At 36.9% G+C, this 15,981-nt stretch overlaps 1 protein-coding gene across 2 annotated transcripts in view; it reads right to left on the bottom strand.

Moving 5' to 3' along the window:
* RB1 (RB transcriptional corepressor 1) overlaps positions 1 to 15,981 on the bottom strand; it is a 133,701-nt gene that overhangs the window by 81,877 nt on the left and 35,843 nt on the right. For both annotated transcript variants that reach the window (XM_084767536.1, XM_084767535.1), the window contains exons 6-10: positions 15,271 to 15,338; positions 10,847 to 10,957; positions 6,987 to 7,129; positions 5,229 to 5,306; positions 654 to 763 (exon numbers count right to left, since the gene is read on the bottom strand). In XM_084767536.1, the coding sequence (XP_084623662.1) occupies positions 654 to 763; positions 5,229 to 5,306; positions 6,987 to 7,129; positions 10,847 to 10,957; positions 15,271 to 15,338 (510 nt within the window). The remainder of the gene's footprint in view (positions 1 to 653; positions 764 to 5,228; positions 5,307 to 6,986; positions 7,130 to 10,846; positions 10,958 to 15,270; positions 15,339 to 15,981) is intronic.

Below are 15,981 nucleotides of genomic sequence, written 5' to 3'. Positions count from 1 at the left end.
AGATTTCATTTCTACTTAGATAAAACTAAAAACATGTAACTGTTTAATTTCTTTCTTTTTCTTCTTTTGTTTGTTTGTTTTGTTTTTCGAGACAGGGTTTTCTTGTGTAGCCCTGGCTGTCCTAAACTCACTTTGTAGACCAGGCTAGCCTCAAACTCACATAGATCCATCTGCCTCTGCCTCCCTGAGTGCTGGGGTTACAGACATGTGCCATCGTACCCAGCTTTACTTTTTAATTTTTAAATGCTTTTAATTTCACAGGAAAATAATTATTCCTAAAGAGTCAAATTAGCTTCACATATGAACAGTCAAAACTGAAATCGCTCTCAGCCATTCCCTATTTTAGGAATCTTATCTGATAAGTCAAGAGAATATTTTTCTTAAAATACTGTTTAAAATATCAAAGCTATCTAGGTGACCAAAACAAACAAAACCAGAACATTGTCACAGCCCACACTTCACACCAACTCTGTTTGTTATTAGTTATATGCTTAGAGAAGTGCGTTTGCACTAAGTGAAGACATTTTAGAATAACCTGTTATAAAAGATATTAAAAGATCTATAAGTTAATAAAAATCTATCTAACATATCCGAGTAATTATCAACCTATATAAAAAAGCATGTCAGTTTACAAAAATATGTCAATGCAATACCTGTCTATAGGATCAGTTTGAAGTGTTTTATCATGATCCAAAAATAGTCTTGCATCTAAATCTTTGTTTTTAAGATAAAGTTCTTCGTAGCGTTTAGAGAGACTTTCAACCTCAAAAGAAAGAAATTGGCAATTATTCCTTTTGTGTTATACCTCTTAGGACATACAAATACATACAAATAGATTTCATTAAAAAACTTTTGTGCTCTGTACATTTAATTTTAAAACACACACTGAGTACACATCCAAAATAAAATCTGTCTAAAATTGAAGTATAGAATATTACACATAAATGTCAACATTTTTTACTATTTTATGTATACACTATACTTATTAGACTCTTATGTAGCTAGACAAGGATCATCAGTGCTACAAGACATTACTGACAACACAAAGAGTCGACATTTCCTACCTAACATGTTTAGAACAAAAAGCATTTAATATTTTAGATTTTCTGAATTTTTAAATACTGGCATATAAAAAATGAGATATCTTAAGGATAACATCTAAGAACAAAATTTGTTAGTATTATAAGACATATTATTATATGCAGAGTATGAAGGTAATTTTATACAACCTTTTAAATAAAATACTTTTGTGTTCTAAGTAGAACTTTTTCCTTTTCATATCGGTGCTTTAAAAAGGTATCATTTCAGGGTTTTGAATTTGGAATTCTCAATGTCGTTTATAGCTAGTTAACTGCTAAGATTCTCCAAGAATGATATAAATCCTTTACTTTTAATCTCCCACTATATTCTCACTATAAAATAAAGCATTTTTCCAAACACAACAAATCCTTTTCTTTATAATCTTTTCTAAGCCCTTTGGTTCACCTCTTTTTAGTTAAGTATCTTTGGCAAGAGAATGAACTCAATTATCCTAATATCATGGTTTGAATGAGAGTGGCCCCCAGAAGAGCGTATGTATACTTTAATACCTGACTCCCAGCTGGTAGACTGTTTGGGAAGGAATAGATAGATGTGTAGCCTTGTTGGAAGAGGTGTGATGCTTGAGGTGAGCTTTGAGTGTTTAAAAAACCAAATTAATCAGCTCATTCTGCTTCCTGTTTGTGGATCCAGCTACTGCTGTGGTGCCATGCCTGCCTGATGCTATGCTCTCCTCCAGTATGGTCATGGGCTCTAACCCAAAATGTGAGCCCCAACTGAAACATTTTCTTTTATTAATTGCCTTGTTCATAGTGTTTTGTCGTGACAACAGAAAAGTAACAAGACACCTAAGTAACATAATTTTATAATTTACTTTCAACCATACCTTCTCAACTGCTAGAAACTATAAACAATTTATTGGTTCTGAGCTCTTATTATAACCATGATTTAAAACCAATGTTTGGCCAGATGTAGTGGTGTGCACTATAACCCCAGCAGTCAGAAGGCAGGGGCAGGCAGATCTTTGTGAGTCTGAAGCCAGCCTTGTCTACAAAGTTGAGTACCAGGACAGCCAAGGTAAACAAGCAAATAATAAAAATAAAAACCAGTGTTCAATGGTTTATTGTGATTTTTTCCCTTCCTTCTAGTGTTTCGGAAGAACCAAGAGTCTTGCACATATTAAACACACATTCCACCGCTACATCTATCCCTTAATTCCTGAAGTGTTTTCTGCCTACTTTGGTTTGTCATTGTTATTCCAGTGTTGGGGACAGAACCCAGAACATCTGACATGTCTAAGCAGGCACTGTACCACTGAGTTATATTCCCTAACCCTTTCTGTGGCTTTTGAAGTCAATGTTTAACCTTGAGGGAACAAAACCTGCATTATTAAAAAATGGCATTAAAAACCAGAAACTGCAAATTGTAGGTCTCTTTACATAACTATACTGGGCAGAATGGTTGTCAATGCTAAGATTAGTCACCACTCCTGCCATACTAAGTGCAATACTCAAATGTAAAGTTTTTCTTAAGGTATCCATTGAAACTAACCTTTTATAAAGAGGATTATCCTAAATCGAACATTCTTTAGAGTCGAGAACAGCAAGGGTTCTAATGCCTAAGGTAGGAATAAGACTACTAAAAGACCAGGTCCCACCCAGTGGTGGTGGCTCATGCTTTTATCCCAACATTTGGGTGGCAGAGTAGGGCAGATCTCTAAATTCAAGGCCAGCCTGGTCTACAGAGCAAGTTCTAGGACAGCCAGGGCTATACAGAGACACCCTGTAGGTATAGTTTCCATAGACTCATGTGTCTGAATGCTTGGCCCATGGGGAGTGGCACTACTAGGAGGTGTGGCCTTGTTGGAAGAAGAGTGTCACTGGTGGGGGGCAGGCCTTGAGGTCTCACATGCTCAAATTCTTCCCAGTATGAAACAGTCTCCTCCTGCCTCCCTCTGGATCAAGATGCTTAACTCTAAGCATTTTCAGCACCATGTCTCCCTAGACACTGTAATGCTGCCCGCTATGATGATAATGGACTTAACTTCTGAAACTGTAAGCCAGCCCCAATTAAATGTCTGCCTCTATAAAAGTTGCCTTGGACACGGTGTCTCTTCACAGCCATGAAACCCTAAGATATATTAGAAAGAAAGAAAGAAAGAAAGAAAGAAAGAAAGAAAGAAAGAAAGAAAGGAAGGAAGGAAGGAAGGAAGGAAGGAAGGAAGGAAGAAAGAAGACAAGACCAGACCAGGTCCCTTCTTGCTTCCCAGCTCCTTACAGGGCCACTCTTCTGCCTTGTATGTCAATCTTAAAAGAACATTTGCAATTTACTTGAACAGGTTCTACTACAACATACCACTGAGCCTTTGAATCTGCCAAGTCCAGTCACTAGAAAAGCCATTTTCCATAGAGCATACTCAGCTCAGAAACCACAGCACCTCAAAACAGTGTTCCAAGAAATTCATCTGCCCTCAAGATGAAGAGCCCATGTATACTTCCATCAGACTCTTGCAGCCTCCTTTATTGGTGTCTGTGGTGTTGCTTTTGTTGGTGTATTATCATTGTACGTACTCTCAGGTTTCAAGGTTTCTTTCAAGTGCATTATGTACTTTGACCATATTCTTCCCTCTCACTTTTTCCTTTTTCAAGTTTTCTGCTGCTTTTCATGTCATACTGAAATACATGGTCTTATGTATCTATGTAAAATCTAGAATCCACAGATTAGAGCAAGCATAAAGTATTTGTCTTTCTGTGTGATGACACAAAATTCTGAAACTATCCCTTATATTCTAAGAGACTGGAACTTTTGTTGTACCTCATAGGCAAAGTTAATAATAAACCTTGAGGTCACTTATAAATTAAGACTGCTAGCCTACTGTGTACTCAAACTGTTTGCTTAACCTGCTTTTAAGAGAGCAATGTAACCAATAACCAATCTTATCTGCTTTGAATTTTCCACATAATCAATTTTTACAACCTAAGTTAATGTATAGCTATAATTTTAATTACATACACTTTCATGCCTCTGACCTAGACAATGCATGTGTATCATTTGCTGAAAGCTACAAATAGAGAAGTTGAAAACAACCTCCTAAAATCAAAGAAACCCTTTATGGATATTGGTTCATAAACAATAGTATTTGTTATCTGTGTCAACTGCAATCAGTTGGAGCCAGTAACTTAAGGCCTCGTAAACTCTGTTAAAGATTTCTGTAAAGTATGCCATTCCCCGTGTAATGTGTTCTATTCTGTTCAATAAATAAAGCCTTTGTTGGAAAAAGATACCATTCAGACACACAGAGCTAATACAACAGACATAATCACAGCTATAGAAACAGACACATACAGGAACAAGCAGATTCACAAGGCAGCCTTCAATCAGGCACAGGTTCAGATGCATACAACAGATAAAGTACCAAGGACACAGCTAATTGTGAAGTGGGGAATTCAACTCTTGGCTCCCTCTTGGTTAAACAACTCCAAAAAGTGTTCTTATCTCTTTCCTTAATGCAACACAGATGCATTATTGGTAACTCAGAATTAGTCATTATTACATTAAAATCTGCACATCTCTGAGTCTATACTATTTTACTTAATAGTATGATCTCAAGTTATACCTATTTTCCCATAAACAGCATAAATGCTTTCATTCTCCAAAGGCTTGATATAACTCCACTGTGTATAAGTAGTACATTTTCTTTAACCATTTATCTGTTGATAAACATCTACACTAATCCTATAACTTAGTTATTACAGATAGGGCAGCAATAAGCATGGCTATACAAGGATCTTTACGGTATGCTTGCACAGAGTCTTTTGGACACACACCCAGAAGGGATGTAGGTCGGTCATATAGTAGTACTTTATTTAGTTTTTTCAGGACCTCCTTATTGGCTCCATCAAGACCAGACTAATTAGATTCCTACTAGGAGTGTGTGTGTGTGTGTGTGTGTGTGTGTGTGTGTGTGTGTGTGTGTGTGTGTGTGTGTGTCTGCGCACGCTCATAGGCTGCCTCTTATCAAACTCAAGATCCTCCTCCCTGTGGCTCTGGGTACTGGATTACAGGCATGCGCCACCTAGCTTGGTTTCTCCTGCAATGTTCTAATTAATTAAGAATTATAAACAATTATGCCCCTTCCCCAAAGTCTCAAACAAACCACACTAATTTTAATTGATGTTTTTTCAAATTACCTCTGGAAGTCCATTAGATGATACAATTCCAAGTGAATTCATAAACGGGATAAAATTTTTGAAATAAACATTTTTCACCTGAAAAATATAACATGAAAATATAAATCTAAGGCTATAATAATATGGTAATACATTAAATTTAAAACAAAATAAAATCTAGTCTCATTAACTGTTCATACTAACAGTGTTTGTTAATTGACATTTACAATACATTCAAACTGTTATTTATTCATAACTGATTTATTTACTTTTTAATAAAGATTTCAGACCATAAAATAGAGTTTAAGTGGAGAACTGTTAGTGACACAGGATTTATGTCACCAGGGGCCGTTAAAACCAACATTTTAAAGTGACACTTATAAAACAGATTACTGGCTATTCTACAAGAGTAATATACTATAAATTTTTTAACTAATTTGTTTTTCTTTACCTAATTTTCTTTTCCAAACTTCTTCTTTCTAAAAAAATAGTACACAGGAATTAAGTCTAGGAAGCACTTACTAGTTTTGTTTTCTAATCAGTTCACACTTACCTGGGATTTTTAGTAGTTAATCAATTAGTATAATTAATCACTAGCTATATACTAACAAAGCTATCAAGTATCAATTAAAATACTAGTTTTTACTAGCTATATTTTAATCACAAATATGTAAAGATTCTAAATTCTAAGAATAAATTCCTTAATGTGAAAAATGTATTTATTCTAATCTTCAAACTAAAATGTTTTAAGTAGTTACAGAAATCCAGGCAGTTAGAAAAATGCATTCACTACTATTTGTCCCCTTATGACTAAACAATGGAATTAAGACAGAACTATGTCAACTACATTTGTCAGCTTATTTGCCTGGGTAACTTGTGACCCTAGAAAGATGAAAAGCAAGCATATATGTTTATATCTAAATTTACCATATGGATATAGATACTTATGAAATTAGTAAGAACCACATGGTAAACCCTCAGTATCTTGCTAATGACTCTAGTAGTTCTTTAGTTAGACTTTGGAAGAAGTTCCTCACTCCTTCCCAGAGCTGCTAGAGTTTCAAAGCTGCAGTCACACATGTAGTGGTGTGCATCTAGACAGCTTAATGTCCGCCATAAACTGTTGGAGAAAGGATCTCCGGAATGAGCAGAGGCCCTGTACCAGATGTCCTAAAGTCTAGCAAAGGTTCAGTGAGCAAAGAGCAACCAGTCTCTGCAAACCTGTTTACCCATTACTATAAGGAAGTGCGTGCGGTACATTATTTTTAAAAATTCTTTCAATTCCAAATCCTAGATTCTTGAAGAAAATAAGGAATCACTATGTGTGCTAAAGTTCTCCCCAACAGTTATTAGCATCTGTTACAGTATTTGGAAAGAGAGTCATAGAATGCTAAACAGAACATGAATGGTAGATCACTTTACTTTCACTAAAAGAACACTAACGTTTCTTGGCAGGGTATTTTTTAAAACACTATGGATATTAGTAAGCTCAAGGGTATAGAAGAGTAATATATTTTAAAGCTGTCTTCAGATATACATTCAGTGATTCTAGAAGAGAGTTATCCCCGTAAAAGCAAAGTAAGATAGTATGAAGACTCATTTTTCCAAGTATTTTATTCCTATAAAATAGAAATGGTCCCAATTTTTAAAAAAAATTAAAAGTATGCTCACAACAAAAAGTATATATTGTTAAGCAGACCTTGCAAATATATCTACTTCAGCTGTGTGAAAGAAAGTGTAAGAACAACAACAACAAAAAGAAAGTGAAAGAGAAATTACCTCATCTATATTACACTCATGTTCTTTACAGAGAACTTCGATAATTCTCGTATCATTTTCTAGTTGCTTTGCTATCCGAGAACTCCTGTTCTGACCTCTTCTGGGTGTTCGGGGTGAACCATTAATGGGAATTACAGCTGTTTCTGTAAAAATGGTAAATTAGATAAGAACAATTATACATTCCATATTAAAAATTAATGAAATTGGGCTGTGGATGTAACTGAGTTGGTAGAGAGTACGTGCCTAGAAAAGCATAAAACCCTGAGTTCAATTCCCAGCACCACATATCCAGAAATGCTGGCACATACCTGTAATCCCAGCATTTGAGAGGTAGGGAAAGAACCAAAGTTACTGCTATTGCTCTTGGTTGCACCACAGAGGTAGAAGGTAAATCCCTGTTGCTAAAGACGCCAGGCAACTGAGATGCAGGACCCAAATGGCCCTGAGCTGGCTCTGACCTGCAAGCCGCCTCCTTTTGAATTAGGGAGGCATCATGAAAGGTTACAAAGGAGGAAAGCAACCAAAAGTCCCACCTAGTTATGATGCCTATGACCCACAATGACCAGCACGGCATGCCAGCCATAAGGGTACAGTAGTGGTATGCACGCCTTGGTGGTAAACAACAGCTCTCTGGTTGGACATAAGAGCCACTCAACAATAAGGAAACTTGAACCCAGGCAACTACCTGAGGGCTAGTGATGTTACAAATCTTAGAGGAGAACGTGCATAATCCCTAATAACAATCTACAAACATTTGTCTTTCTACCCACAGATAAGTACAGTCCTCACTCCTTACTATCAAAACTTCTCTTTGTGACAGATGGAGACCATTAAAGAAAATCACAGCCAATCAAAACACAGAGCTGCGAAGTCCAGACCGAATGGATACACCTAGTGAACACACTAGCACTTAAGGCTCAGTGACCCTTGTGGAAGAAGCGACAAAAAGCCCATAAGAGCCAGAGGAACAGGAAGCCTGTGTACGCAGAGGCTCCCGTGAAGTCTCACCAACATTACTGACTAAACATGAGCAACAGCAGACATGCTAAAGGAGATGAGGGAAAGCCCTCCATAGCACCACACGGAAAACTGCAGGCATCTCAAGAGTAAAGAGAGTGGTCAAGCGGCCTTCTCTTCCCCAGAGAAATAATACCTGCTGGTATGAAAAACAAGTCAAAAATGTAAAAGAGATCACAGAGTATATAGGGAAGACTTGTGAGGAGGAAAGGGAGCAGGAGAAAAACCGGGCCCTTCTGTGTTCTACCACTGAGCTACATCCACAACCTAGAGGAATGAGTTTTAGAAGTAAGCAGGCCAGGCATAGCGGTGCACGCTTTTAATCCCAGTACTGGGAGGCAGAGCGGCAAGATATCTGGGTGTTTGCAGCCAGCTTGGTGAACACAGCAAGTTCCTGGACAGCACAGCTATACAATGAGATCCTGTCTCAACAAAACAACACAAAACAAAACACTTCAGAGGAGTATAACCAATCACAAAGTAGAAATTACATGCAAAGTTTGACTCAACCAGCCTGAAGAAAAGAAACTCTTATTGAATTTATAAGTTAACTGGAAATCTAAACATTTACAAGGTACAAGGTGGCATTAAACATTACCTAATAGTTTTTAGATATCATAATGACACTTTTTAAAAAGTCTTTGTCTTTTACAGAAACACAATAAAATATACCAGGATGAAACCATATGCAAGCTGGGGAACTTGTGAGATATGAGGCTAGGCCATAAGCACATGGACACAAACTACACTTCTTTATTGAAAATCCCTATCACAAAAACTAATTAAAAATCTGCTGTACTCTGTCAATTCAATATCTCACCCTGGTTTGTTTGTTTGTTTGTTTGTTTGTTTGTTTAATGATGTAATTCAACAATGAAGTACATAATTATATTACCTAAAGAAATACAAAGGCATCAATCTCAATAAAGTAACACATTATACCAACTTTTATTTTATTTGGGGGGACAAGGTCTCACCCTCCAGCCCTGGCTGTCCTGAAACTCACTTCCTAGACCAGCTAGTCTAGAACTCAAAGAGACTGGCCTGTGTCTGCCTTCAGGTGCTGGGATTAAAGGTGTGCATTATCACACCCAGCCAGTATACCAGCTTTTACAGTTATAACACTGATTAAAGTCAAGTGAGAAAAAGGCAGACAAAAGAAACCTTTAAAGGACAGGGATATTTGAAGCATATTTGCTATATATTTTAGAATTTCCTCCTGCTTTGTACATAGTTTATGCTAGCTTAACTTCCCTGCCTCTTCCACCAAAATATATTTATTAATACATTTTCAAAATTCTCCAGATTTCATTTTCCCATGAAGTCACTGTTCACAGAGGCGAATTAAGCTTTCACTACTTCAGCCTCTTCAAAACCACATTGAGACTTCATGTTTTGACCTGTTGTCTATTTTAGTACTATTATTAGCACTTTCATCATTTCAGGAGCTAGGAATCAGCTTGTCCTTAGCTAAGTTTATATGTTCTATAGTACAAAAGTGATTCAAGGTCCTTTTCTTTAAGGGATCAAAAGAAACATTTCTAGTCTAAGAAACAGACTTATATAAACTTATTCTTGCTTAATGCTACCTAACTATAGCAGCAATAGTTACTTTTACTTAAATACATTTCCCATCTTTCTCATCACCTACTGAAACAATATCAATTACTGTTCATATAGAAGTCATATAGCATACAATATCTAATATTAATTAAAACTTAAGCTGTTCCTACAGAGTTGCGCCCTTTCCCAAGAGGTATGGAGCACACCTCTGACTTGGCCTTGACTCCACTTTACCACAAATCCCATCCCCCTACTTCTTCAAGGGAAATATTTCTCTTCAAACTCATTTCAAATACTGATTCTTTTATATGCTATTGATTGACCCTCCACTGCTACCTAATTTTTTAATTTAATTTTTTTAGGAGAGAGGGGAGGGTGAGGGGTATATTTAAGTGAGTGCAGTGCACAGAGTCCAGAAGAGGGAGTTCACTGGATCTGAAATTATAAGAGGTTGTGAGCCTCCCAACATGGGTGCTGGAAACTGAATTCAGGTCCTTTTGAGAAGTATGCTCTCTTAACCACTAAACCATCTTTCTAGCCCTTGTCTCACTTGTTGTTATGATGACGTTGGCTATGATGGTGGTGGTGGTGTGAGTATGTGTGTGTGCGTGTTTGTGCATAAACATGTGGTGGTACCAGGGCACACTTATGGAGGTCAGAGGATAACTTTCAGAAGTCAGACATTCTAGAGATCACACTCAAGTCATTAGGCTTGTACATCTCACTGGCCCTGTAAAAACTTCTGTATTTCTAGACTTCCAAAAACATTTGCTTTGATTAGCCCAGACCACTTCTATCTGTTCAACTTCTATAACTCATACTACTTAAAGATTGCTATAGTTTGAACCTAGAAATGCCCAGGCCCACGTGTTAAAAGCCTTATACCCCAGCTTGCAGCTTGAGGGTTACTAGGGGTGCATCCCTTGAGGGAAAATGGGGCTCCATCTTTTCCCTAACTTTCTTTCACAGTTCTAATAGGTGAACAGCTTTACTCCACTGTGTGATTCTACTGTGATGTACTCCCTTACCACAGGCTCAAAACAAAGGGATCAATTGACTGTGTCCTGGAACCTACAAAACTGTGAGCTAAAATAAACCTTTCTCTCAAATTTAATCACAGCAGGCACTGTCACAGTAAAGCTGGGAACAAAAGGCAGAGTCCACACCTGACTAATGTTTCTATCATCCTGTCAGACTTAGGACTACAGCAGGCCTATAAGACAGTCATAAGTAACCACTGAAAAGATAGGAGAGGAGCAGTGCATTGTTCAGATACTTACTATAGGGTTCTCTGAGTAGTGCAGGAGGTGAGAACTTAATAAAATAGTCAACTACACACAACATTAACTGAAATGAGATTACCAGGTCATCTTCCATTTGCAATACTTCTCCTAAAAATGAAAAAGATCCACATTAATACAATTTAATTATATTTGCCTATTATTTATTTAGTTACCCATGTATGTGCACATACATATACCATAATACACATGTGGCAATCAGAGCACAACCTGCAGGAGTTGGTTCTCTTCTTTTACTAGTGGGTCCCAGTGACCAAACGCAGGGTGCCAGGTTGATAGCAAGTGCTTTTACACGCAAGGCCATCTCATCGGCCTCAAGATTCCCAGTTGTAAGAAAAGTTAGCAGTTGGTACATTTAAATTAGATAAAAATGAGGGTAGTAGTATACCCATATGCTCATTCATTTGGTAATCACTAGAGTCATAACAGAGACTCTTCTCTTTTTACAAAAAAAAAAAAAGATTTAAAACATAAATGAAGTTACAAATTAAGCAGTGCTAATCTACCCTCTGAACTTTAAGATTAAGGACTATAATAATGAATTCTTATTAAAACCATTTACCATTTTCTTTCAAAAAGTCTACTTCCTATTTTGGTGTGACCTACAACACTCATATTCAGAAAACATGCTGAAGCATGATGCATGCTAAATGATGCATGCTAATCTTTATTCTAAATATTAATAAAATATCTCATATGCTCAGTTTAACACCCTACAAAATATTACACTAACCAAAACCATCAAGAAATGACAAAATCAGCTGGGCGTGGTGGCACACACCTTTAATCCCAGCACTCGGGAGGCAGAAGCAGGTGATCTCTGTGAGTTCGAGGCCAGCCTGGTCTACAAAGTGAGTCTAGGACAGCCAAGGCTACACAGAGAAACCTTGTCTTGAAAACAAAACAAAACAAAACAAAACAAAAACAAAAAAGAAAGAAAGGACAAGATCAGAATATAATATAATATCCTAATAGTTTATATAATATATAAATACGTAAATGCAAGGCTTGTATAAATAAATAATAGGTACATTTATACAATATAAATTATGATAGAATGCAAGTGCATATCTTCTTATGGCTCTTTTATTTTAAGAAAGAAGTATAGGGGACAGAGAAATTGCTCATGGTTAACAGCACTTGCTGCTGTTGCAGAGCACCCAGGTTAGGCTACTAGCACCCATATGGTAGCTCACAAGTATCTGCAATTCCCATTTCAGGAAAACTAATGCCCTCTCTAGCATCCACAGGTACCAGGCACACATGTGGATACACATACGCAACCAAAACACTCATAGACATAGAAGATAAAAATAAATAAATATTTTTTAAAATAAAGAGAAGTTTGAATTGTTTAACTTTCTCTTCTAGGCTAATATAGTAACAACATTGAAACGCCAAAATATGTGAGAAATAGATAACCCTGCATCACATAGGTGTTTTAAATCCATATAGTATGGCACAAAGTATGGTTTGCAATGAATTCAGTAAAAAAAAAAAAAGTATCACAGGAGTGTAAACAGCAAAGTAAAAATATATAGTATGAAAATGCCACTATGAAACTCATTAATTTGTATGCTAACCAAACGCTAACAATGGTGAAGACTGCTATCAAGCATGCCCTTCCCTCTGACAATGCTCTGTAAGCAAAGCACACATTAGCCAAGTGCCAGCAAGCAGCAATACTGAATCTGGAATGCCTCTCTAGCAGAATGCTCATCTTTATCACCTTCTGACTTGGAGGGAGAAGTAACTGCTGCAGAAAGTAAACCACGAAGGCTAGTTGCCCAGCAGGGATCCCAGTATACTATGCTGATCAGAAAAAAAAAAAGGCAAAATAGAGAATTTTTCTCACAATACTCAGAGGTACAAAGGCTAATATCATTTCAGATTAATTCTCTAGTCTTGCCCGTACCTTCTGACTAAAAGTAGCATAACACCTGTTTACAGCACACTGTAATTCCCTGGGGGAACACAAACTAACACACATTAAGTGCAAAGTGAATGAAGAGAGGGTCTCTCCAACTACCTCAGGAAAACCATCAGCCGCATCAAGTCCCAGTAAGATGAAGGACACAAAAGAAAAAGTAAAATCACAAAAAGGGGGGGAAATCAGAGAACCTAATAGTAACAAAATATTTTAAAACAAACAAAACAAGCCAGTCAGCCCTCCTCCACTATGGTGAACTCAAGTACCGAGAATGCCAGGCAGGAAGATTACTAGTTCAAAGGTAGCCTGGGCTACATGCCAAGAACTTGCCTTAAAACAATGACCAAAGGAGCTCAGTGATCTCAAATTATATAAAAACAAGGAGTCCGATGAGCTAAGAATGAACTAGGATAACAAACATTGTTCAGCTCAAAACAGACAAAGACAAAATAAACAGAACCCACATGTAATACAAAGTTAGGGAAGAAGCTCAGTAGCACAATATTAGCCTGGCATTCATGAAGCCTTGAGTTCAACTCATTGACAAAAAGAAAAATAACAAGAGAAAATATGAAGAACAAGACAAAAAAGAACCCTAACTGAATAAAATAACACCTTAAAATAAGCATCATCAAGAAGTCTCAGAAGCTGGGCGTGGTGGTGCATGCCTTTAATCCCAGCACCCGGGAGGCAGAGGCAGGCGGATCTCTGTGAGTTCGAGGCCAGCCTGGTCTACAAAACGAGTCCAGGAGAGCCAGGGCTATACAGGGAAACCCTGTCTCAAAAACAAAACAAAACAAAACAAAAACCAAAAAGGTCTCAGAAATGAGAAACAGAATGCTTAGTTTAAAAAAAAAATACTGTCCCAAGACAAATGATACAAATCAACAGATATCCTAGTGAAGGTATTAAAACTCTAATTCAGTACACATTCACTTTTATTTTCTGCATATGAGCATTTGCCTGCATGTATGCCCGCACCTATTAAGGCCAGAGGAGGGTGACAGATGCCCTGGAGCTGGACTTCCAGAGGCGGTGAGCTGCCATGTGGAATGAAACCAGGGTTCTGCTGTGAGTGCTTTAACTACTGAGCCATCTCTCCGGACCTCAACCTCAAGTTCACAAAAGAACTCTCATCAAGTATTCAGTGACTAAATGACAAGAGGAAATTAAGTGAGCCTCAGATCTCTCAAAAGTAACATTCAATACTAAGAAATATTATCTTGGGATAAAATGACTCAAGTCAAGTTGTCTTGCATATATAAATGTTGTGGACATTAACATGGCAAACATAAGGAATATGACATCAAAAGGCCTAGTTTTAAAAAACCCACAAGCAGGAGAGATGGCTTAGCAGGTGATAGTGCTTGCCACCAACCATGAGGCATACACATACACACGTATACAGTAAGTAAATCAATGTACAAGACAATGTAAAATCCTTGATGACCAGTCCAGCTAGCTAAGAAAATAATCATAATTAATAGTCAGAAACAGAAAAGCTATAGCAAAGCAGTATGATGAGCACAGAATGAGTGCACATACACAGAACTGAGGCTAAAGGCATGTAGTAACTATAATTACAGACAAATGAATGTTAGTCTTTGATAATGAAAACAATAGAATTTATTAACCAGAAAGAGGAGAGGGAGAGGATGATGTGCCAGGAGAGATTATTACCATTGCTTTTTAAAAGCTGTAGAATTAGTTCCCTCTTGCTGCCTATGGCCGAACCACCATGAACATGCTGGAGTCATCTGATCTCAGCTGCTAAGCAAGGCAAAGCCTGGCTAGTAGCTGGGTAGAAGAATTCCCTCTTCTCTAATGGGACTGCGATGGAATTTGGGTTATTTTCCATCAGCATAGTATACTGGAACTTCCTATTTGTTCACTACTCATCATGGTTTACTCCCATTTTACTTGTCTGTACCAGTTTATACTTTCTCCAAGTCAGAAGATGAAAAATATAAACATTCACCCTGAATTTGGAGCAGGTACTAGCATTTAACCACTACACTTTTTCCTTTTCATTGTCTTAGGAGTGTCAAAATACCAAGTCTAAAAGAGAAAAATAAAGATCTAACTTAGGACATTTTTAAGAAATACCACATAAAGTGACTAAACACATTATTTCCTTCTCTTATTACTTTTCTTTTATAAAGTTTAAATAAAATTAATTTTTAAAACTTAAAATTTACTAGACCCTGACTTCCATGCCCCAGCACTGCTAAAAAGGAAAATGCAACGAAAGTGGAAGAGAAAGGGGGGATGGGAAGGAAAGCAGGAGGAAAGGAGAGGAAAGGAGACATTTCTAATGGTATCTCTATTGCCATAATATAAAATGATCTATGTTAACAAGCCATGCAGAGAATACAGTAGGATTTATTAATTGAATAAAATTTTCATACTATTAAAAAAGAACAATTTAATCATTACATCTGATACATTAGCAGGCAATAACATGTTCATTTACCTTTAGCTAGTAAAAAAGTGATCCAAGAAATTTTTAGCACCAACATAGAATTTATTTCAGTAGATATCCTGGTAAACAAATACAAAGCAATAAAAGAATTAGACACTGACAAAGTTTCCCATCTTTACTTTCAGGTAGTTTTTTTATTTGTTTTGTAATTATAGATTGTGCTAAATAAACACATAATGGAACAACCCTCTTCAAATGCACAGTTTACACCTGAGCTCAGTTCATGCGGTTCATTTGGTGTGCCTAACAAATATTTATTCTAATCTAAAACTATATAAAGCCCAAGGTTCAGTAATTAATTTGTTTCTAATTACTTTTATACATGTTTGCTCTTTGTTTTTCTAATTAAAATGAACAATTTAGAGAGAGGGGGTGGGGGAGAGAGAGAGAGAGAGAGAGAGAGAGAGAGAGAGAGAGAGAGCGCAAGATAGAGAGATTGATTTAAGTGGCTCAGATTTTGTCAACTTAACACTTTATTTGATAATTTCCATACAGTGATCATTAATTAGAATTAGCAGATTTATATCAATTACCAAATGCACAATTTGCACTCTGTCAATCATTTCGATGGCACTGCTCTAATGGGGCAGGAAATCTCCAGGACCACGTGTGCTGTTTCCAGAGAAGAACAGGGACACACCATTCCAGCCTGCAGTACAAACTTTCAAGATAATTTAGGATTTGTAATTGGGATTTTTTTAA

The sequence above is a fragment of the Acomys minous genome (genome assembly GCF_964271855.1).
Source record: "Acomys minous genome assembly, chromosome: 18".
Classification (NCBI taxonomy): domain Eukaryota; kingdom Metazoa; phylum Chordata; class Mammalia; order Rodentia; family Muridae; genus Acomys; species Acomys minous.
Note: the sequence above shows the minus strand (reverse complement) of the source record. Positions and strands in the feature narration are given on the sequence as shown.